Here is a 24,302-nt window from a genome sequence, read left to right on the forward strand (position 1 = left end):
GTCCCTCCCTTGGGGATTCCCAAGGAAATGTCTATCAGAGAAGCCATAGGGTGCATATCCAATATAGAAATAATGTTGTTTGATACCACTATTGTAACAGAAATTAAGCGCTATAGCTCCATCCTACAGAATCCTGAGATTTGTAGTTTTGTGAAATACAAAACAGAGAAGGTAAAGACCTTGTAAAACTAAAAAATGCAGGATTCCATAAAACGATGCTACTGCACTTAAAATGGTGTCAAACTGCATTATTTCTACAGTGTAAATGCACCCTAGGACCATAGTATTTCCAGTGCTTTAGCAGGGGCAGGAGGAAAGTAAGACTTCCCAGGAGAATTGCTATTTTTCCTGCTTTGTTTTCTAGGCTCTATACTATTGAAACCCTTTTTTGATGTTTTTATATATATGGTTTGTGGTTATAGTGCAATAATAGTGAGATCCTGACTTGTTAGCCACTGAAATTCTCTATTCAGAGGATTTTCCTGCAGCTTTCTGTTTTCCAAAGATCTCTTCTCTGCTTTCAAGCAGGACCATGCACTACAGTGTTACCACCACTGTGTTTCTTTTTTCAAAAATATATTTTAATTATTATTTTTTAAATGTTTAGTAGTGTAATAAAGCTGTAATTTCATGCCTTACTTGCCAAAAGATTAACCTATTAACTGATTTTCAAGGCTTTCCCTCCTCCTGATCCCATCACTTACCAGTACCTCCCCAGTCATCCTCTCAGTGTCCTGTTTAAGTTCCTGCAGCCTCTCTCTTTCTTGCTTAAGACTTAGTGACTGGTTCTGGATTTGTTCCTGAAGGAAAATAATTAAATGCTTTTGTCAGAAAAGGGACAAGAAGAGTCAGTCTAGCCAAACTACAGATATGCCTCAACACATTTTTTTCCAAAGCTAACAATATGAACTTGTGAAATGTGACCACCAGGTCAGGTGAGCCTTGCATAGTAAACAAAAACACTTTGAATCTTCTAGAGACAACTTGAAGGATTATATTCCCATTGGTTATTCACACAGCCAAGAATGCTAATCTTTTAGAAAAACTCAGGGGAACAACCTGACATCAATTATCTTGGGTTGGGGGGGGGGGCTGTCAGAGATGGATTCAAAATGCCTGTGAACAACAAAGATTCAACACAGATTCTACCTGTATTATTTCCACCATCTGAATAGACCCGCAAAGAGTTTAGCAGACAGTCCAAATGCAGCACTCCATGTCACTCGAAAGGTTACTCCATACCTTGTAGTCCTGGACAGCCTCTTCTATGGGAAGCACGGTGTGGGCCCTGTGGTCCTTGGATCTATCGCACACGACGCAGATGAGGGCTTGGTCATCTTCGCAGAAGAGCTTGAGGGGCTCCCGGTGTCTCTCACACACTGCTTTCTCTCCAGACGTCTCTTCTGCTTGCATCTTGTACCGCTTGGCTACTTCGGCCACATTGGCTAGTTCCCTGTTGGGCCTGAAATCCCTCTTGCAGGCTTGCCTTCGACAGTGAGGGCAGCAGAACCGTCTCTTGGCCTTCTCACAGCATTCTGTGATGCAGCGCAAGCAGAAGTTGTGCCCACACTGTATGGAGACTGGGTCTTTGAAATATTCCAGGCAGATGGAGCAAATGGCGGCCTTTTGGAGCTCTTCCATGGGATTGTCCACTTTGTCCATAACTGGCCTGACTGTTTATCTGCAAGCAACACAGTGAGACAGAAACAAAGTTTAGGATATCCACCCACAAAAGAGGAGGAGCAAAGAATGCAACTTCCCCTCTCCAAAATCTCTCTTCTACAGTTTCACTTTCAAGCAAGCTCTGGAATCACTGAATTCCCTGAAATGTTGAGCTTCCCATTCAGCGAGAGATAAGGAAACCATGAGAGATAAAGCAGGAGGAACTCTGCCCCTCCCCGTGCAGTCTCTGCATTCATTTACATTGGCCTGTTTAAATGTAGGTGTATGATACTGCAGCGCGCCCTTACACGGGGATCTGTTCCGGACCCCTCCATGTAAGGCAAATAGCGCGTATGCTCAAGCCCATGTCATATGTGGGCACCTTTTATGCGGCTTTCAGCATACACTAAAAGCCGCGTGATGGATGTTGCAATGGCGCGCGCACCACATATGACGCAGGTGCACTGTACTACCGTGGATAACAAAATTTGTGGATGCTCAAATCCCATTCAACACAATGGCATAATAAAATGTTGTTCTTTATATAAAATGGAAAATCAAGGTTTGATATTTGGAATGTATGCTTTTTCTGAATATTTTCAAGCCGTGGATCACCTGAAAAGAAGAAGGTTCTCCCTCCATCCACCATCATCCAGAGGGAGAGATGGGCAGGCCAGCTCCAGGCTTTGCCTGAAAAGGAGAAGAGCCCTCCCTCCAGTCCATCTGCCGTGGTCCAGGCATCAGAGGGAGAGAGGATCTGCTGGTCTTTACCCCTTCCCCACCGCCATGCCCCTCTCCTTTTGTGTCTTGTCTTTTTAGATTGTAAGCCTGAGGGCAGGGAAATGTCTAATTTTAAAAAATGTAAGCTGCTCTCATAGCCGTTTGGCTGAAGAGTGGGATATAAATACTCTTAATAAATAAATAATCCATGAATAAGGAGGGTCAGCGGTAGAAAGAGAGGAAGGCCATATGCCAGATGGATGGACTTTATTAAGGAACTAAGGGGTGTGAATTTACGAGACCTATGCAGAGCAGTGGAGGTTAGAGAGTCTTGTAGATGTTTCTTCCATGGGATCATCATGATTCAAAATCGACTCAAGGGCAACAAAAATCAGATAATAACATTAGATCTTCTGTGTATCTGCTGCTATCATCATCATCATCATCATCATCATCATCATCATCATCATCATGTTTCAGAGTCTACCCAGTGTTACCAAATGCAGTTTTGGACCACCAGTGACTTGAATTCTGTGCAAGTATCTAGGAGTCAGTGAGATATTGTTGAATAATAATTATTTTGTGTTCTGAAGTTGATTGAACATAATGACCTTATCACACGGGGAAAATCGGGGGTTTAAAGTAGCGATTATCCCGTGAAAATCACGCAATCATGATTAATATTTTCATATACATTGTGATTAAAGACCCATTATCCTGGGAATAAACAGGCAAAAAATAGCAACAACTCATTCACATGATTTCCAGTGTGAGTTGAACACACACACACACACACACACACACACACACACAATTTACCCTCTGCAAAGAACTATTGTAATGGGAAGATCACAAGCCTGAAAAGGTTGTCAAAAACAGTAACGGTAACTGTCATTATGTCCAGTATATTATATCATTGCTTACTGATGTGGCTATCCCATGGGACAGCAGAACTGAGGACACAGAGAGGGCAAAGATTATGAAATATCGAGATCTATAAGTTGACATTGGGCAGCTGCCATTTCTGAACTGTCTTGAAACACATTCCCATTACATAGAAACATCTTGTTGCACCTTGGAGACTAACTGAAAGAAAGAAGGTGGCAGTATGAGCTTTCATAGACTTCTTCAGATGCGTTAGGATAAACTAATAAGATAAACTGATGCATCTGAGGAAGTAGACTGAAGTCTAGGAAAGCTCATGCTACCAGCTCCTTTCTTCCTGTTAGTCTCAAAGATGCTACAAAATCACTCTACATAGTGATTCTACAGATTAACACAGCTATATCATTGAATTCCCATTACTTTAATGTCATTTGGAGACTGCTGGTCCCACTGTAATACCAAGAATAGGCCAGTAAGGAGCCTCATACATGTTATTTGACTCCACTTCCCAGCATTCTGGTCTTATACTGTCTTTACAGAATAAAGCATTTGTAGTCCAAATGCATCTGGTGGGCCATGTTCAGGGTGGTGCAGCAGGATGTGAGTATAACAGCATTTTCCCTCTCTTATAGGGCCCGGACAGGCCAAAATAAAGCTGCTTGGGGTCACTCTGAAGGTATGCTATTTAAATGACAAAAACATCTTAAGAGGCCAGAAGCTGCACCAAAGCTGCCCTCCAGTCCTTAGGACTGCAGTGTGGCTTTGGCACGGCTTCTGGCCTCTTAAGATGCATGCGTCATTTAAACAGCATACCTCCAAAGTGACATGAAGCAGCTTTATTTTGGCCTGTCTGTACAGGCCCATAGTTCCCATCTATTGATATCCACACTGCAGAAATAAAGCAGTTTGACAGCACTTGAATGTGAATGACACTGTCCTACAGTATCGTGGGCTTTGAGGTTTGGTGAGGCACCAGAGGTCTCTAACCAGGTTGAATACCTCTCCAGACTGCAAATCCCAAGGTTCCACAAGATCAAGCTATGGCAGTTAAGGTGGTGCCAAACTGCTTTATTTATGCAGTGTGGATACACCCAGTGTCAGCAGATCCTAGTGGATACTAGGACAGAGATGGAAACAGGGTGACCAGCTGCCCTCCTTTTCCAGGACATGTCCTACATTTCTGTCCAGCAGGAATTCAAAAATGCCCTACATTTTGAGCATTAATTTATATGTGTGTTTTTAGCTTTTATTGGGTCATGTCCTACATTTTTCTCCAATGTCTTACATTTTTGCTGTGCCATGTCCTCCTTTGCCATTAGGAGACTTGGTCACCCTGAGTGGCAAACCAAGGCAGACGCTGTGCTGCAGTGGCTTGGAGGAAGTAGTGCACTTGCTCCACCTTGGTTGGCTGGTCCGAAGTGCCATTAGTTTGGGAGTGGAGCCCCCAAGGCAGCTGCTCCTTTGCTCCTCTGAGGGGCTCCCGCCAGAGGCCATGATCTTGCCAGTTTCCCTGCTCTTTGCTTTCTTCTCTTCCCTTAGGCAGAAGCAGCAGCTCCAAGGGCCTTCCTTGCCTTTCTCTTCCCTGCTTTTCTCTTCCCCTCCAAGAAATAAATAGTTTTGGAAGCCGAGAAGGAAGAGGAGAGATCAAGGCCTGCAAGGAGATTATCACATGGGAGAAAATTTTTATTTTATTTTTATTTATTATTTAAAAGAAGCAGTTCGAGGAGGTACAATCGCGCAATTCTGCTGAATGCTTTCACATGGCATCCATTCACACAGTTGTGCACTTGAAATAATATCGCAATAGTATTTCACCCACACCCACAAGTGAATTGTTAGCATATCGCAATTGATCATTTTGCGTATGCGTGGCTCAACTGCACATGACCAATCATGTTCCCGGACCACAACGAATAAAGACACAAAATAAAATATATTACTTCAGTACATTGCTTTAACTAAATTGTGCCTCACAGCTCAAAAGAACATTGATTATGATTAATGTATTTTGTATTATAACAATAAAAACTTAATTTAAAAGATAAGAACACTGAAATCCACCGCGAAACCAATCCTGGCAATGAGAATGGATTGCGATCACTGCAGTGCATTCTGTATCCCGAATTGCTTCTTCAGTAGTGGTAGTGCAGTGTGTTTTACTTGCGCACTCTCAATTGCACTTGCTTCCCACTGTCGTGAATGAATTCACAGGAGTTCCCCATGAATGAAACGTTGCTCTCTACTGCCGCACCCTGCCCCATGTCTCCGAATGATTTCACCCAGCAGCTTCATGTAAATGTTAAACAGCATGGGAGACAATAATCTGAATAAACACAAAAAGTTTCACATTTTTCCTACCCCTACTAGTCATTTCTGACTTATAGCCACCCTATCCTGGGGTTTTCTTGGCAAGTTTTTTCAGCAGGTGTTTGCTATTGCCATCCTATGAGAGAGTGCGACTTACCCAAGGTCACTCAGTGGATCTCCATGGCCAAGCTGGGATTCGAACCCTGGTCTCCCAGCATCCTAATCCAATGCTCAGTCTAACCACTACACCACACTGGCTCTCACACTGTCCTGAACTACAGACTGTAAAACAACTGGCTATAAAACATATTTAGCTTATGGGAGGTAGTTACAGTCACTAAAATTTCTAGTTCTTACCAAAAAAGAAAATCTAGATTGAATCACTGAAACGGGTTCTCTGCAAATACAAAATTGTAAAGCACTTTATAAGCCAAACCTATAGTAGCATGGATGATGGTTGGAACTAAATGGATGTAACAGAGTCCCTCTCCAGGTTGTCACTGCATCTCCAAACCTTTGGGCTCTTGTCACTCATCTTGCCCATTTCCCCTTCAAAATCCATCCCTGGATCAGATATTTCGTCCTCAAGGTGATCCCTATATGGAATAGTAGGTTTGTTATTCAGTGGATTTGCCGTAGTAAGTGTGACTGGACTCCGTATCAGAACATAGCAGGAACAATTGTAAAAAAGAATAAATGAGTAGAAGTTTATTAATATGCATTACTGTTCTGTTAGGTTATTCAAAGTAGACCCTAACCCATCTTCGCTTTATTCTCAACATCTGGCAGTCTCAAAAGTACTTGATCACTGTATGAGAAATCACTGTTCTCATGACTGAAAATATTTTTCTTGTAGCTTAACAGTTCTTTTAACATTTCACACTAAATTTGAAATGAAACATGGGCATTTGGCTTAAGTTGACAGTGAAAAGAAAGACATGGCTATAGGCTTGAAGCGATGTGATTCAGCAACCTTTCTTAAGTGAAGTGACTCTGAGTTTGGTACATGCAAATATGTGGCTGGTGAAACAATAATGGTGCATGCTAGGACTAAAAACAGAGAATGCAAGGCTGGCCAAACAGACTTAGGCTGTAACTGATGAAATATATTATCCCACTGCAGAGACATTCAATGGTCAGTGAGGGGATCTGTAGAATATCAACTTTTTTTCCAGCTAAGAACTTCAGTGTGCTCATACCCAGATGTGCTGAATGGAGCCTAAATGTACATGATCAGGCATGTGCAGATTCTGTTCAGGCCTATGGATGAATGGCCTGAAGCCAGGAATTTGGGCAGTGACTGTAATCCTGATATATATTGTGTTCACACAGAGCATCCCATGCTGGGATGAAAGTAAGCATCACTAAGTGATTAAAAGACCCTAGCTCTATTTATTTCTGTGCCTGCATGGGCTGCAGAAGACAAAACCTTCCACGGGTTGGAACCAAATACTGTAGAACTTTATGGTAATGTACAGCTTGACCCTTAATTAAAAATGTCCACATTACAGTCCTCCACCACCCCACTCTGGCAATAATGATGACTAGAAACACATTCTTTGTATTTCTGACTATTCCACTTTAAAGAATTCCGTGCAGCTGTCAGATTTTGATCACAAAGGCCCTTATCACACGTGAGACTGGAACTCCAATCCACAGCGAATCTGAAGTGAAGGGGAAGCAGAGTCAATTCAAATCCAAAGCAATTCACGTGATGAATTATCACACGTGAAGAATGAAATTGTAGTGATTCCTGAGTCAAAGCGGAGCAAGTGCACATTAAATTATCACACTAGTGCATACCATGCAGATTCAACTATTCGAATTGGGACCCTTGCGCATGCTCAGTGGGGGTCTGAACACATCGTGAACCTTTGCACTTCCGAGGTGAAGAAGAGGGCCACTTCCTGGTTCCAGTTTCACGTGAATGCTAGCCTCACATGAATGATTGGGAATTTCACCTATCCCTACATGCCATCTGCTTCATCCAAAAGTGTCACCTATCTCTAAATGCCCTCTGCTTCATCCGAATGTATCACCAGCAAAATTATTATTATTATTATTTTGCAGTGAAAGAAATTTTTATTAATAATAATAATAATAATTCCTTAATAATAATAGCAATAATAAAAATAAAAATATTTCACTGCAAAATAATCAGTGTAGAAGCTGCAGGTTTACTTGGAAGTAAATCCTTTGGATTTGAAGGAGACCCATTTTGGAGTAGTGCAGAAATGATCCGGTTTCCCTTATTCTCCATGCTCCCTAAAGTACCACCTCCCTGAATCCAATCCATTCTCCTTCCCTTTGTAACAGTTGCCTTCTCTTAGATTGCATCCACACTGGGGAAATAATCCAGTTTGACTCCATTTTAACTGTCCTGGCTCAGTGCTATGGAATCCTGGGAGTTGGAGTTTGTTGAGAGGGCCTTGGTTCGAGCCTATGGAATTCTGGGAGTTTGTTGCTCTCCCCAGCTTCTGTTGCTCCCATCTCTCCCCGCAGCCTCCTGTTTCATTCCCTTCATCCCTGTCAGCTACATCCAAACATGGTCTCCGTTCTTGAAGGAGCACTGGAAGCAAATGGGGCAAAATTGCAGCGCAGCATCATGGGAAATGTGGGACCTTGGAGGTTTTTGGGGGGTGTACCAGGACGGAAGCAAAGTTGCATTCCACACCATACCAATTTGGATTGAAATCGAAGTGAGCTTGGAACCAATTTTTGTGAATTCGATTGTTACCGAATTCACAAAAATCAGGAGTCACTTTGGATTGACTGTGGATCCGCCTCGGAACGACCCCTCATAGAAAGCAATCACGTGTGGATAATACATCACGTTTTAGTATGAATTTGCATGGTTGGACCCAAAGTGGTTTCGGATCAGAACTGCAAAACTCTCCATGTGATAAGGACCAGATTCTATTCTACGCACTGTAATAGGATAACAGCCACCCTCCATAACTGCTGTTCAGCAGAATAACTTTATTAAAGGCATCACATCGAGATATGTAAGCAAACATGAAAGTCACTCTATTTTGCTTTGCTTAATGGCCTCAAAGGTCATTGTGTACATGTAAAATGAAGCCATTCCTCATGTGATTTCAATGAGGGTTCAATGACAGTTTTGAGTCTGAAAAGTACAGACTCAAAAGTGAGAGAAAAGGAAAGGAGAGGAAGAGAGAGAACATGGCTCAAAACAAATGGATTATCAGAGAACAGATTCCATCAAATCTGAGCTCCCAGCAGAACCAACAGTATTAGGATTAGACAAAAAAGAAAAGTCTTCAATGATCTTGGAGCAGGCATGGGAACTTTGGTCCTCCAGATATTAGAGAATCCTTGAAGAACAAGCCAGCATGGCCAGTGTTAACAGAATATGGAGACTGAGGTACAAAACACCTGAAATGCCCAGGCTTTCCTAAACACAGACACCTCAGAAAATTCAGTATCTACCTCTGCAGCAGCCCCTTCAGAGGCAGAGGCTGAGCTGACCCCCTGGCCCTACCCAGAACCAAGGATAGAGTCTCTCTTGCTTGAAAGACATGAGTGGAAACATGAAGATGGGGGCATTCAGGTCTGCATTGAAAAATGCCACCCGGCCTCTTTCATAATCCAGACACACCTGGATCCTCCTGGGTATCCTGACCAGAGGTAGGGAGGTCCACTGGGAGGTAAGCGCTCGAAAGTGGCCCCAACACTGCTCCACAGCCCAGATGCCTTGTTCAGGGCTGAGGCTGAGTGGTCCTTTCCTCTTCACAGACTCTCTGGCAATACCAACTGCCCAGCTCTGCCCTTGCTCAATAGCCACTCTCCAGGAATGTTTTCCTGAGCAGAAACCCTCACAGCCCAGCACAAAGAGCTCTGAATCAAATCTCTCAAGATTGTCCGGCAGCGCCTGTGGGTAACCCCAGTGTCTGACTCTCTTCCGATCCAGGGAGATGAGGAGTTTGGGATTGGCTGTACGGGGATCCAGTATTACATTTTCTGGGAGAAATGGAAAGAAACAGAATCAGAGAGACAAGATGCAGTTCAAAAAGGGAGAGTTACAGGCTGAGTCTCCCTTATCCAGAATTCAGGAATCTGAAATATTCCAAAAACCAAAACCTTTTTCATGGGTGGCCAAGAAAGTGATACCATTGCTTTCTGATGATTCAATGTACACAAACTTTGTTTCATGCACAAAAGTATTAAAAATATTGCATACAATTACTTTCAGGCTAAATGTATGAGGTTTATATAAAATGTAAGTGAATTTTGTGTTTAGACTTGGGTCCCTTGTCCCATATATTTCATTGTGTATGTATATGCAAATACAGTTATTCCAAAATCCAAAACAATCCAAAATCCAAAACAATCTTGGCCCTAAACATTTTGGATAAGGGAGACTCAATCCATACTTGTTTGGACTACAACTCCCAGAAATCTCCAGCCAGCATGGGCATGTGGTGGGGGTTTTAGGAGCTGTAGATTTAAAAAGTTATCTTTTCCAGATCTGTGGCTAGTTTGAACAAGGAAGGGAAGCACAAATTCAATCCCCTTCTTCACCTGTCTAATTAAACCAGAGAACCATCCTACTGAGCCAGGCCAAAGATCTATTCACCTTTGCATCATCTTTCTTCACAGGTGCCAGGCACAAGGTTAAGAGAGGTTCACAAGCAAGGTGCATTGGTAATTATTACTCAGCAGGCTAAGCCCAGTATCCAGTAAGGCTGATTTTCCCCCATGTGGTATCTTTCAGGTTCTTTAGGCAACCTTTCCCATGAATCCTCAACACTTGAGATGATGAGAATTAAGAGCAGAAGCAGCCATATGGGCCAAATAAAAGGCCTAACTTATCAAGGATTGTGTTTCTATAATGGCCAACCGAGATGGCTATGAGAAACCCATCAATAAGATTAATGCAACAGTTGTCTCATGCTCCTGTTCCCAAGTAACCAATATAACAGAAACATGTGACCACTAGTAATGGAAGGTATATGAGAGCCATCATGACTAGTAGCCACAACTAGTAATACATCCTCCCTGAATCTGTTCAATTCTTATTCTACCCTATCATATTGGCAGCCATTACTAGCTCTTATGGCTTCAAATTCCACAACTTTAGTTCAAAACATCTGGCGAGCTCCAAGCTGGATAGGCTGAGAATGCAGTTGTGGACTGGCTGTTGTTATTGTTGTGTCCCTTCAAGTTGTTTGCAACTTATGATGACCCTAAGATGAATCTATCATGCGCTTTTTTTGGCAAAATTTGTTCAGGGGAGGTTTGCCATTGCCATTCTCTGAGGCTGAGAACATGTGACTTGCCCAAAGCCACCCAGTGTGGTTTCATGGCTGAACTGGAATCAAACCTTGGTCTCCAGAGTCCTCGTCCAACATTCAAATGTGTTTCACTAGCATTTGGTAATAAATCTAGTGAACAAGCATCTGTATAGCTTTGTTTTAAAGGCATTTACAAACTATTTACCAATAAATACCGCAGGCTTCATTATATATTGTCATATCGTAAGGAATAGTTAACACTCCTAAACTGGTGGACTTTGTGGTTTATCTTCCAAGTATAGGTAGAGCCTGGAAATATTTTTTGGATGACAACTTCTAAAATCCCCTAGCCAGCATTATCAATGGTCTGGGGGGCCATCATCCAAAATGGTAGCTTTTCCAAGTGTTGAATGCAATTGCATAAGTCAATGCAGTAGAAGCTCATTCCACTTAGCCTGCCGGCAACATGGCATCCTCAAGAAGAGCACAACAGTCAAGATGTAAACTAAACAAACAAATACAAAAGCAGAGTTACTTTCTATGTTTGCTTTTTGTTGTGCATCTTCACATGTCACTGGCCACAAAACCTGTAGCAGGTTCCTCTGTTCCTCTGACAAAGCGTTCTGGCAAGATGTCCTGTCAATCTTTAATTCTGTTTCCAATGTTTCTGGAGAGGAAAAAATGAGATAGAGATGATGGAATTGCTATGGTTTAGAAGAGAATTTTGAGGTTTTGTTAAAAGTTTAGGCCATTTTCCTATTTTCTTTTATTATTATTTTTCAGAGAAATAAAATACTCTACAACATTATGCAACTATGGGCCAGTACACACCGCCATAAAGCGGCATGCTCCCAGCGATACTAGGGTTAGGGAGCATCCCTAACCCTAGTATGTGGGGGGGGGGCACCATTCACACAGCATATGCATGTGATATGTTCACACCGCCCTAATCTTGCACAAGTTGTGGATGATAGCAACAATATTCAGAATTGGGACAGGGCACATCACATCACCTAGAAACACTCCCAAGGAATTCTGGGAAATAAAAATGGTATTTTGCCTCTCAGGGGCAATATATGGGCCTACGATGTTTTATGAGTAAGAAACTACAGTGGACCCTTGGTATCCACTGGGGTTTGGTTCCCAGACCCCACCCCCTCCGGATATAACAACCCACAGATGTCCCGTTAAATACAATGTATAGTAAAATGGTGCCCCTTATTTAAAATGGCCAAAATCAAGGTTTGTTTTTTGGAATTTATATATCTTTGAATATTTTCAAAATATGAATGCTTGAATCCATGGATAAAGAATCTGTGGATACAGAGAGCCAACTCTACTCTTCTTACACTGGAGGTTCCACTAGACCCCTTGTTTTCTGAAAAGTAATGTAGATGATTCTAAGAAACCTTCATTTCCCCCCTTAGACTGTGAGTTTTAGGAAAGCAGAGTATCTCACAGTTGTTCTTAGGATGCCACATTCCTTGCTAGCTATTTGTTATGTCTCCAGCAACTAAGGGGCTGCACAGACAGCCCAAAAGGAGCAGCTCTGTGCCATCCCAGGATGCACGGGGTTGGGGATGCGGCAACCAGAAGACATGCCCTCCGTCCCGTTCAGAAAAAAAGCTCCAAAAAGGGGTTTTTATTTACGGCGCCTGCAGGGCACCAATGCTGCCCTTGCACACACCCATGTTGTCTGCATGGCTTGGCGCCATTTGGACACTGTTCTGCACATACGTCATCAAGGCGCTCCCCGTGTGAAAGGGGCGAGCCATGATGGCACCAGCAGCACGCGTTAGGGCTCGGGAGCATACGAGCCCTAAAATCAGCCCCAGTCCGCCACAAACTGGCGTTTTGTGTGGGGCCTAAGTTTTTTTAAAAAACCTTGAAAAGAAGTGGACAACATGTATCCCTCGAGCCTTTTTTGTGGTGTTTGCCACCTGCATTTGCTGCTGGTAATAGTTGTGTTGCTAAAACATGGTGCACTGAAAAAAAATGGCCCAGCTCATCCCAGAACCTGGAGCTTTCAAAAGGAATGTTTATGTAATTTATTGCAAAGAGCCTCCAAAACAACTTCTTTACTTTAAGTTTGGCCCCCAGTGATAACTTACATTGGTCTGATACAGACCACCCCAAAGAGGCGGCCTGTAGCCATCCCTTTTCGTGCTGGATCAGGGCCAGGGCAACCTCACCGGCAACCCTGTGGCCCCAATCTGGCATTTTTCCAGGCCAAAGAGAAGCAGGAAAATGCCGCTTCTCTTTGGCCTGGAAAAGGGATGCCCTTGTACCTTAGGTGCCAATGGCACCCCGGCGCTAAAGAGGAGAAAAGGGCAGCTGCCGGGGCCCCTTTCTCCTCTGCATCATTGGCATGGCCATTTGGTTGCCACGCCAACGATGCGGGGGCCCAAAAGAAAACCTCTACAGTTATGAGACTGAAAGGGGAAATCCTTTTCCTGAAATGCATGAAAAATTCATTTATAATAAATATTTATCTGACAGCACTAAGCCATGGCCTTTGTTTCCTTTATGCTTACTGTGGGATGCATTTCCCACGAGGGACTGCTATAGCAGGAGTGGGCAACTGGGGCCTCCAAATATTTTTGGCCTGCACCTCTCATAAGATGACCCCACTGTCAGTGCTGCCAAGGGATGAAGGAATGTGTAGCTCGAAAACATTTGTAGGGCTTCAACAGTCCATACTTTTCTTATGACATAGAATGACACCTTCCTTAAATCTTTCATACCTTTAAACTTCTTGAGGTTTTCTGTTAAAGCAACACTTTTTTGGGATATTGCACTCAGTTTTCCCCCCAGATTAGGTGGCCTCTCCACTGGCAAGGGCAACTTTGCTTTTTTATACCTAGGAGAAAAAAGATTCTTCAGATCAACTAGTGCAGGAGCATATTGTGCTGTTGAGGGATCTCTCCAAATACAGAATTGATCCCAAGGACAGTGCTAGGGAAGGGAGAGATGCCTGACTGTAATTTCCACCACCATTTAGTTCCATTTGCATCCCCAGCATGGCAGAACCCAATATTCAGCCCCAGAATCGCACACCCATAGTACATAGTACCATAGTACCATCTCTTGATCCACCACCCCTGATTTTCTAACAAGTGGTGTCTCTCCTCTTCTTTACAGAAATACATCTTAACCAAGGACATGCCCAGAGATTAGGGAAGACCAGTTAGGCAGATCAAGGGGCTAATTTTAAAAGGCTTTTAAAACTGATTTTTTTAATGGAACTGGCCTTTCTCAGGATGCATTATTGTTTCAATCCTACTGTTTTAAAGTGGGTTTTAATTTTTTAAGTTGTTTAAAAATTGCTAACTGTTTTATTCTATTTTAGGGTTGACTCTTTGTGTATTACTAACTATATTGTAATCATTTTAATTTGTTAACTGCCTTGAGTTCCAGTTTTGATAAAAAAAAACAGGGTATATATAAAGATGATAACTTTGTTGATAATAATAATAATAGTTGTTGTTGTTGTTGTATACCTTCAATTAATTTCTGAGTTATGGCAATCCATGGAAAAATTGTTCCAAGGAGGTTTGCCCTTGCCTTCCTGAGGCTGAGAGAGTATGACCTGCCCAGGGTCAACCAATGGGTTTCCATAATCAAGTGGGGATTTGAACCCTGGTCTCCCTGTGTGCTAGTCCAACACTCAAACCACTATATCACACTGGCTCTCTGATGATAATAATAGCTATTGCAATAAATGAGGTTTTTCTAGTTTCCTGCTCAAACATATGGTTCAATTTGCCACTCAGTTTTGAAGACACAGTTTGCAGGGGTGCTGTGAAAGGAGTGTAAAAACAGCCTTAGATGCGAGTCATCTGTCTCAACACAACACTGTTCACACAGTACTGAATGTGTACCCTCCCAGAAGACAACCACTATTCTGTGTGTATGAACAGGTTTTATGCTAAAGATCAGGTTTTAATTTATGCAAGAGCCCATGAGGGTAGCAAAGAGGGAGATATTGCTATATTACTCAGTATGATCTGTAGAACATCAAATAACATCTGAACAAAAAGAAAATGCATACCGGGTGAAGGTTTTCTTGAGATTCTAGAGAAACCAAAAGACAAAAATATGAATTATACAGTGAACAATGGTATGTCAGCCCACTCCTGCCAGTAAGGCACAGAATGAGAAACAGTTGCAAAAGGAAACCACAGGGAGTCATAGTTACAACTCAGCCCACATTTATAAAAAAAATAATATAATATATTCACACGTATTTTATATTTTTATATAAAATGTATTGTAAAGGTTCTGAAATACTTTGCCATATATATGAAATGTAGTTTTGAATTTTTATGTCAAATTCTATACAGGTTGTGTCTCCTTTATCTGGAATTCTGAAATCCGAAATACTCCAAAATCCAAATTTGTTCACATCGGTAACTGAGGTAGTGGCACCTATGCTTTCTGGTGGTTCAATGTACATAAATTTTGCTTCACGCACATTATTGTGTATAAAATTACCATCAAGCTACGTGTAAAAGGTGTATACAAAACATAAATGAATTTCATGTTTAGACTGGGTCCATCTTCAAGATCTCTCATTATGTATATGCAAATATTCCAAAATCAAGGGGGGAAATCCAAAATCCAAAACACTTTCAGTTCCAAGCATTTCAGATAACAGAGACTCAACCTGTATGCATATTTATGGAAAATGTTTTTTGGCCTCATCATCCTTAAGTCCGAAGCACTGTAAGTGTACATAATGTGCAGCCCACATATAGATGCAGTAAGAACCAAGTCATGAAATTGACACACAAGCTCTCACCAGCAAAAATTCACCAGCAGGTCTCTGACAGTCCTTCTCCAAGTCACTGATAAGGCTGCTGAGAAGAGAAAAGGTATGATTGAGTCTGACAGTTTCCTTTTGCTCCTTTGCCATCTCCTTTTCTAGTTCACTCAGCTGAGCCAAAAGATGCCTCTCCTGTTCCTCCAAAAACAGACGTAGCTGCTGGAACTCCAGCACAATCTTTTCTCTCTTGGCTTTGACACCTTTCTGCAATGAAATGGTAAAATGAGGCAGGAGGGAGAAGAACAGGTTAGTAAAATGAGATCTTGAGACCCAAGACATGTCATGTTACAAAGCAAAACTGAAGATAAGAAAGAATAATTGTAATTACAATTAGTTTGTATATCAGCTGCACCCTTTCTTAGGGAGGGCATATCTGGCCAGAGCATTTCATGCCTCATCTCCCAGCTACATTACTGTAATGCAGGGGTAGGCAACCTTTTTGAGCCGGGTGCCGGGTTGCTGTCCCTCAGACAACTGGGGGGCCGAAGCCGGGGGGGGTGGAGCTTCCACCCTCCAGGGGCGGAGCTGCACACTGGGGTGGAGCTTCCACCCTCTGGGGCGGAGCCGCATGCCAGGGCGGAGCTTCCACTATCTGGGGCGGAGCCACATGTCAGGGGTGGCGTTTCCACCCTCCGGGGGCGGAGCCGCATAATAATAATATTAATAATTGCAAGAAGCTACTAGGCAATGCCATAACACAGGAAAAATGCATGCACACTGTCTCAACCCAGAAAAGAGCAAGCAAGTCCATGTGGGGGGATTTTGCAAAGAGAATACCAAAGGATAACAACAACAATAATAATAGCAATATCTGCAAGAATGGAAGCGACTAGGCAAGGCCCATGTGGGGGGATTTTGCAAAGAGAATACCAAAGGATAACAACAACAATAATAATAGCAATATCTGCAAGAATGGAAGCGACTAGGCAAGGCCCATGTGGGGGGATTTTGCAAAGAGAATACCAAAGGATAACAACAACAATAATAATAGCAATATCTGCAAGAATGGAAGCGACTAGGCAAGGCCTCAAAACAGCAAAAAACACATGCCACTGTCTCAACCCAGAAAAGAGCAAGCAAGTCCATGTGGGGGGATTTTGCAAAGAGAATACCAAAGGATAACAACAATAATAATAATAGCAATATTTGCAAGAATGGAAGCGACTAGGCAAGGCCACAAAACAGCAAAAAACGCATGCCACTGTCTCAAACCACTTTCTTTCTCTCCCTTCCTCCCTCCCTCTCTCTCACTCCCACCCTCCCTCTCTCTCTCTCTCTCTTTCTTCTCCCCTCCCTCCCTCCCTCTCTCTCCTCTCCCTTCCACCCTTTCTCTCTCTCTCTCCTCCCCTCCCTCCCTCTCTCTCCTCTCCCTTCCACCCTTTCTCTCTCTCTCTCCTCCCCTCCCTCCCTCTCTTTCCTCTCCCTCCCACCCTTTCTCTCTCTCTCTCTCTCCTCCCCTCCCTCCCTCTCTCTTCTCTCCCTCCCACCCTCTCTCTCTCTCCTCCTCGCCTCCCTCCCTCCCTCCCTCTCTTTCTCTCTGCCTCCTCCTCCTTCCCCCCCGCCCCTCCATTTATAGGAGGGAGGAGGGAGGGCGGAGCCAGGAGGGAGGTGGGTGGAGCCAGGAGGGAGGTAGGCGGCGCCCATTGGAAGGCCCGGTGCAGCTGCTGGAGCCCCGATTCAGGGCTCCCTAGGCCGCATCGGGCCTCCTAATGTGCGCCGCCATTTTGAAGGGCAAAATGGCGGCTGGAGAGGCTGAAATCGGCGGCGATTTCGGCGGCAGGAGGGACCGGGGGCCGGCGGAAAGGTGCCCGCGGGCCGCATCTGGCCCGCAGGCTGGAGGTTGCCAACCCCTGCTGTAATGGGATCTGCATGGGCCTGCCTATGAAAGGCTACAACTACAATAAAAGGGATTCCACCTAAACATTACGAAGAACTTCCTGATGGTAAAAGCTGTTCAACGGTGGAATACTTTGCCTTGGAGAATGGTGGAGTCTCTTTCTCTGGAAGTTTTTAAAGAGAGGCTGGACGGCAATCTGTCAGGAGTGCTTTCAGGGACGTAGCCAAGGGGGGATCTTGGGGTCCGGACCCCCCCTTCCATTAGAAAAATGAATGGTGTTTGCTGCTGCGCCGCTGCAACCAAGCCTCATTATAATGGTGGCACTTAGTCTGGACCCCCCCCTTCCTAAAATCCTGGCTACGTCCCTGGTGCTTTGATTCTGTGTTCCTCATGGCAGAATGGTTTTGGACTGGCTGGCCCTTAGCATCTCTCCAGTTCTATGGTTCTGTGATTTATGTAAGTAAGACTGTATTATTTCACATGTTCCTTAAAACAAGGAGTGCTGGTTCAATTGAAAGTTATGGTTTTGACCTATAAAGCCCTATACGGCTTGGGTCCAGGCTATTCAAAGGACCGTATATCCCTATATGAGCCCACCAGAGTATTGAGGACATCTGAACACGCTCTTCTCTCTGTCCCACCATCCTCTCAGGTGTTTTTGGTGGAAAGAAGAGAGAGGGCCTTCTCAGTGGCTGCTCTCAAGCTTTGGAACTCCCTCCCTAGAGGGGCCTGAATGGTGTCATCCTTACTATCCTTCTGACGCCATTTATAAACGCTCCTGTACAGTCAAGCCTATTAAGCTGAGAAGGATTGGGTTTTTAATGCTGGGCTATCCGAATTTTAATGGTTTGTATTTTAATAGATTATATTTTAATTTATAACTGTTTATGTCCTTAAAATTGTTTAACTGTATTTTAAAACATTTTATATTTATGTATTTTAATATTTTGTATCATTTTAAAATTGTATTATTTTATACTTGTTTGCCGCCTTCAGTTCCTATATTGGGAGAAAGATGGAATATAAGAAAATACAATAATAATAATACTTTTAAAACACCAATTTAGAAATGATTTTAGCCTGTTGTTAAATTGTTTTTATCTGTTGTACATCCTAGCAGGCAAAAAAGCAATGTTTTAAACAAATAAATAATTTTAAAATGGCCCTTCCCTTTTCTTCAAGGACAGGAAAGCATGCTGAAATCAAATAAATGCATAGGAAGCACAAAAAAGATAGTTAAACTCAAAAACATATGGAGATACACAAGAACTTAGGTAACAATCCTGTGCCCATTTAATTGGAAATAATCTTCACTTAATTCAGTTGGGCTTAGTTCTAAGAATTACATGATTACAGCGTATTTTCCATAAAATTAGTTTATCTTTATTTTATTTTATTTTATAAAAGAATTATACAATGGGCCCTTGGGACCCGCTGGGGTTTGGTGCCGCGATCCCCTGTGGATACAAACATCCATAGATACTCAAGTCCCATTAAATACAATGGCACACTAAAATGATGTCCTTTATATAAATGGCAAAAATCAAGATTTTTGCTTTTTGGAATTTATATTTTTGAGGACTGTTTTCAAGCCGTATATGCTTGAATCCATAGATAAAAAATCCATGGATATGGAAGGCCAACTGTATAGTTAAAAAGAAGGAGGATTACAAAGCATGACATAAACTGTGGCAGGGAGACAGTTATCATTTCCAGTTCTATGAAATAACTTACTAAATACTCTGCTATTTCTTTTTCTCGTGCCATGTTCAATTCTTGGCCAGCACTTCTTTCTGTCTTCAGCTTCTGCAGCTTGATCTCAATTTCTTCCTAAGTAAAGATATATAACAAGAGAAAACAATAGGACATATTTCATCCACTGTTCTAGTGCTAGGCCAAGAAATGCCTCCCAATACCAGTTGCTAGCAAGTAGTATGAAGATGCTATCATACTCATGTCTTATTCAAAGCTCCTAGAGGTGCCTCTGAGTTGGGGTCTTCTTTGTGGTTGCTCCCAGGTTGTGGGTCTCCTTTCTAATGGAAGCTAAACTGATTCCCATCCTAAAGCAGGCAAATACCTTCTTCTTCTGGCACTTTTATGATTAACTGTCTGGCTCCTGAAGAAGCACATTTTAATGGTGGGTTTTTGCTGTACGCCTCCCCTTTCATATATGCTTTTAAATTGCTGCTAATTCAATTGCTTTAATATGATGATCAGATTAATTGTGCTTTAATATCATGTAAGTTAATCATAACTTAACTCAAAGGTCACTTTGAGAGGCAGTACAGTATTGTGGTCTGAATGTTGGAGACCACAGTTCAAATCCCGACTCAGCCATGGAAGCCCATTGATTGACTTTGAGCAAGTTACACTTTCTCAGTCTCAGGAGAAGGCAATGGCAAACCTCCTCTGAACAAATTTTGCCAAGAAAACTCCATGATTAGGGACTGATTCTCAATTTTTTCCTGAGGGAAAATAGTTAAATGATTTTGTCAGAAAAGGGACAACAGGAGTCAGTCTAACCAAACTACAGACATGTTTCAGCACATCCCCCCCCCCCCCCAAAGCTAACAGAATGCATTTGTAAAATGTAACAACCAGATCAGGTGAGCCTTGCATAGTAAACAAAAACATTTTGAATCTTCTAGAGACAACCTGAAGGCTTGCTTCTTCATCCTAGGTTGATTTTTTCTTTCACCAGCCTCCACTTTTCTTACAATTTTCATTTTGCTGGATTTCCATTTTGTTTTTGTTTTTTACATTCTGGATTTAGCTGGTGAAGCAGGATTATCTGCTCTCCCCTTTTTTCTCTGCTCTGCTGCTTACACACACTCCATTAGGGATGCTAGAGGCAGCTGCTGTTTACTTTGCCTGTTGTAGGCAAGTGCACACACCTTCAGTAGGATCACCTACAGCAGAATCTCATTCTTTCCCAGCTCAAATTTATTGCATTTTGAATGCAGACATGTTGCTGCAATCCAGAGACTGAAAGTCTGTGTTTTGCTTTCGCTGTTCTCGCAGTGCAGAGTGGCCAGATGTCCTAACTGCAAAGGATGGCAAGGCACCATAAAATGGAGGACATACCAGAAAAATGTGGGACTTTACAGCATATAAAAGCTCATATAAATGTAAATCCATGCTTCCTAGCAAAATGAAGGATATTTTGGAATTCCTCCTGGACACAAGGTTGAAATGTAGGACATGTCCTGGAAAAATAGGATACCTGGTCACCCTGTCTCAATGCCAGTGTGCTGTGAGACAATGTACACACAGGAAGGGATTCCTCCTCTAGAGGAAGACTCATTTCTTCCGCTAATCTGCCCAAACTTTTAATGTATTCCTATTGGATATTTAAAAATTGTTGATGTTTAATCTCTTTTTATGGGTTGATCACTGTTTTTATGATGCGGGGAGGGTTGGGGTTTGTGGTTTTTTAAAATTGTAATTTTTAATTGTTTGATGTTTTATTTATACTGTTGGAATCCACTTTGATTCCTTTGTGAAAAAGCGGAATACAAATTTATTATTATTATTATTATTATTATTATTATTATTACAGGTTGTGGTCCTTGAACAAGAAAACTGCAAAGCAAGCCTAGAAAGAGAAACCACTGAATTTAATTATGTTCACACATTTCAATCCATTTGCAGATGTATGAACAAGGGCAATGGTTTCATGGCACACTACATAAATTAATACAAGAGTCCTTGTTACTGAACACACAACAAAAGGCATCTTCTCAGATACAGTTTTGAACCCTGGGAAACTGATTTTTTGGTGGGCAGATTGACAGCTTTCCCACATTAACACTGTAAAGATTTGAAAGAGTGCATCACCTCTCCCAGCTCTTTGCAAATTTAGGGCAAAATTTGCATCTTTCTGCATCTTATTTCATTCTATCTCACATCTGTATCCATATGCTTTATACTAGAGCCCTTAATACCATTTGGTATTGCATCCAAAGAAGTGGGCTTATATACCTAAAAGCTCATGTGAAAATAAAAAAACAGTCTTAAAGATGCTACCACGTTTTCTCCCCCCCCCCCCCTTATTTCTTTTTTTCCTTTCCCAAAGAGTCATGGATGTCATTCACACATATATTTTTTTAGCATGACTATGTGAATAATCTCACTCATGCATTCAGGGTTTGTTGTTCACATTATGGAACCACATCTATGTGCATGTCTATAGGGTCTGTTGTTTACATGTGCCAGCACTCAAATAAAGACGGAGTCAATGAAGATTATCAGAAGGGGGATGGGAGCGAAACTCATCTTTATCCCATCAGTGACAGAAATCGCGCAAAAGACATTCACAATGATCCTGCCATTAAACTGTCACTGAAGTAGGATTGCAATAATAATAATAATAATAATAATAATAATAATAAGAAGAAGAAGAAGAAGAAGAAGAAGAAGAAGAAGAAGAAGAAGAAGAATTTTTATGTATATTTCCTGCTTCTCCCAAGGATCGAAGCAGGATTGTAATTATACAATCATAATCAATGTGGAGCCTTGACTGTTGTCCCAGATCCGGTGGATAGGCCTGCCGGAAGAGATCTGTCTTAAGTGCCTTCTGACAGGCATCTAAAGTGGTAATAAGGCAGAACTCTTCCAGTAGACTATTCCACAATTTAGGGGCTACAGCAGTAAATGTTCTATGGGAAGTTGTGGTTAATCGAGTGTTACAATATTCCAACAAATTCTTCCCAGATGTTCTAAGTGTGAGGGGTGGATTATGTAGGGAGAGACATTCCCACAAGTAGCTCGGGCCCGAGCCATGTAAGGCTTTAAAGGTAATAACCAACATCTTGTATTGCACCCGGAAGCTGATTGGTAGCCAGTGAAGAGATTTTAAGACTGGTGTTATGTGGTCAGACCTAGGTACAGCATTTTGAATCAGTTGAAGCTTCCAAACTTGGTACAAGGGTACCCCAAGTAGAGCGCATTACAGAAATCTAAACAAGAGATTACCAGTGCAAGTACCACTGCTTAAAGGTCCTTTTGGTCCAAGTAGGGGCGCAGTTGGCGTATCAACCAAAGTTGATACCAAGCACTCCTGGCCCTCACATCCACGTGAGGTGACAACTGTAGCGATGAATCCAGGAGTGCTCCCAAACTTTGTCCTTCAGGGGAAGTGTGACCCCACCCAGGACTGTTTGACAAATCTTCCCTGTACTTGGGGTACCTATGGCAAGTACCTCCATTTTCTCTAGATTCAACTTGAGTTTGTTTCCCCTCATCCAGCCCATTACTGACCCAAGGCAAGCATCCAGAGGAGAGATGCCATCCTTAGTCACTGTAGCAGTCAGAGATATAGAGAAATAGATTTGGGTGACATCAGCGTACTGATAACACTGCACCCCATGTCTCCGGATGATCTCTCCCAGCAGCTTCATGCAAATGTTAAACAGCATTCTTAACGCATTCTTCTGTTAATACAAAATGAAGGGCAAGAATGGGACAGTTCCACTTCACTGACGGGACAATGACAGGATCAGTGTGACATCATGTGAAAGTCTTTTAAGCAATCGTGGTCAAACGCAGTTTAATAACGGGCCACTGACAGGATAAGTGCAATGTCATATGAAAATCTTCTTGAGATCACACTATAAGAATGGGAAAAGGACGGGACAAGAACGTTCCATCCCCCATCTAATAATTTCCAATGATGAAAATGTATTCAAAGCATGCAGAGTTTCATCCCAGATCTATTGGACATTGGTTATTCACACAGCCAAGAATGCTAATCTTTTAGAAAAACTCAGGGGGGGAAACTTGACATCAATTATCCTGGGTTAAGTGGGGGTTTTGTCAGTTCCCCCCACCAAACTTAATCAGATGGATTCAAAATGTATGTGAACAACAAAGATTCAACACAGATTCTACCTGGATTATTTCCACCGTCTGAATAGACCCACAAAGAGTTTAGCAGACGGTCCAAATGCAGCGCTCCGTGTCACTCGAAAGGTTACTGCATACCTTGTAGTCCTGGACAGCCTCTTCTATGGGAAGCACGGTGTGGGCCCTGTGGTCCTTGGATCTATCGCACACGACGCAGATGAGGGCTTGGTCATCTTCGCAGAAGAGCTTGAGGGGCTCCAGGTGTCTCTCACACACTGCTTTCTCTCCAGCCGCCTCTTCTGCCTGCAACTTGTACCGCTTGGCTGCTTCGGCCACATCGGCTAGTTCCCTGTTGGGCCTGAAATCCTTCTTGCCAGCTTGCCTTCGACACTGAGGGCAACAGAACCGTCTCTTGGCCATCTCAAAGCATTTTCTGATGCAGCGCAAGCAGAAGTTGTGCCCACACTGTATGGAGACCGGGTCTTTGAAATATTCCAGGCAGATGGAGCAAATGGCAGCCTTCTGGAGCTCTTCCATGGGATTGTCCACTTTGTCCATAACTGGCCTGACTGTTTATCTGCAAGCAACACAGTGAGACAGAAACAAAGTTTAGGATATCCACCCACAAAGGAGGAGGAGCAAAGAATGCAACTTCCCTCTCCAAAAGCATCCCGCATTTAAAGCTTCCCACAAATAAAGTGAAAATGGCAAGCGGTTGCGTGAATGATTATCACATGCAATTGTGCAAATAAAGTGATATCAGAAATGCACTGTTGCTGAAATCCCGAAAGTAAAAAATATGTGTTAAGCTTTCTTTGTGACCACTTTAATGGCAGGTGTTGTGAGACGTTGTGTGAAATCGTTTCGCATAATTACACAATTTTTCTGGGATATTCACGGGATAAACTCCAGATCTCCTTCGTGTGATAAACTCCCATGAGAGATAAAGCAAGAGGAAAACTTTCTT

At 42.5% G+C, this 24,302-nt stretch overlaps 1 protein-coding gene across 5 annotated transcripts in view; it reads right to left on the bottom strand.

Annotated features, from left to right (window-relative positions):
- Positions 1–24,302, bottom strand: part of LOC149321151 (zinc finger protein RFP-like) — a 34,700-nt gene that overhangs the window by 8,363 nt on the left and 2,035 nt on the right. For 3 of the 5 annotated variants that reach the window (XM_089515980.1, XM_089515971.1, XM_089515987.1), the window contains exons 2-8: positions 23,474–23,912; positions 19,226–19,321; positions 15,631–15,858; positions 14,881–14,903; positions 13,574–13,689; positions 11,365–11,496; positions 8,360–9,555 (exon numbers count right to left, since the gene is read on the bottom strand). In XM_089515980.1, the coding sequence (XP_089372106.1) occupies positions 9,041–9,555; positions 11,365–11,496; positions 13,574–13,689; positions 14,881–14,903; positions 15,631–15,858; positions 19,226–19,321; positions 23,474–23,893 (1,530 nt within the window). In that variant the 5' untranslated portion in view covers positions 23,894–23,912 and the 3' untranslated portion in view covers positions 8,360–9,040. Of the gene's footprint in view, positions 1–704; positions 801–1,242; positions 1,682–8,357; positions 9,556–11,364; positions 11,497–13,573; positions 13,690–14,880; positions 14,904–15,630; positions 15,859–19,225; positions 19,322–23,473; positions 23,913–24,302 lie in introns of those variants that run through there. The other 2 variants (XM_089516006.1, XM_089515997.1) reach the window with 2 other exon arrangements.

Source organism: Sceloporus occidentalis, unplaced genomic scaffold, assembly GCF_023333645.1.
Source record: "Sceloporus occidentalis isolate IW3139 unplaced genomic scaffold, rSceOcc1.0.p SCAF_1, whole genome shotgun sequence".
Classification (NCBI taxonomy): Eukaryota; Metazoa; Chordata; class Lepidosauria; order Squamata; family Phrynosomatidae; genus Sceloporus; species Sceloporus occidentalis.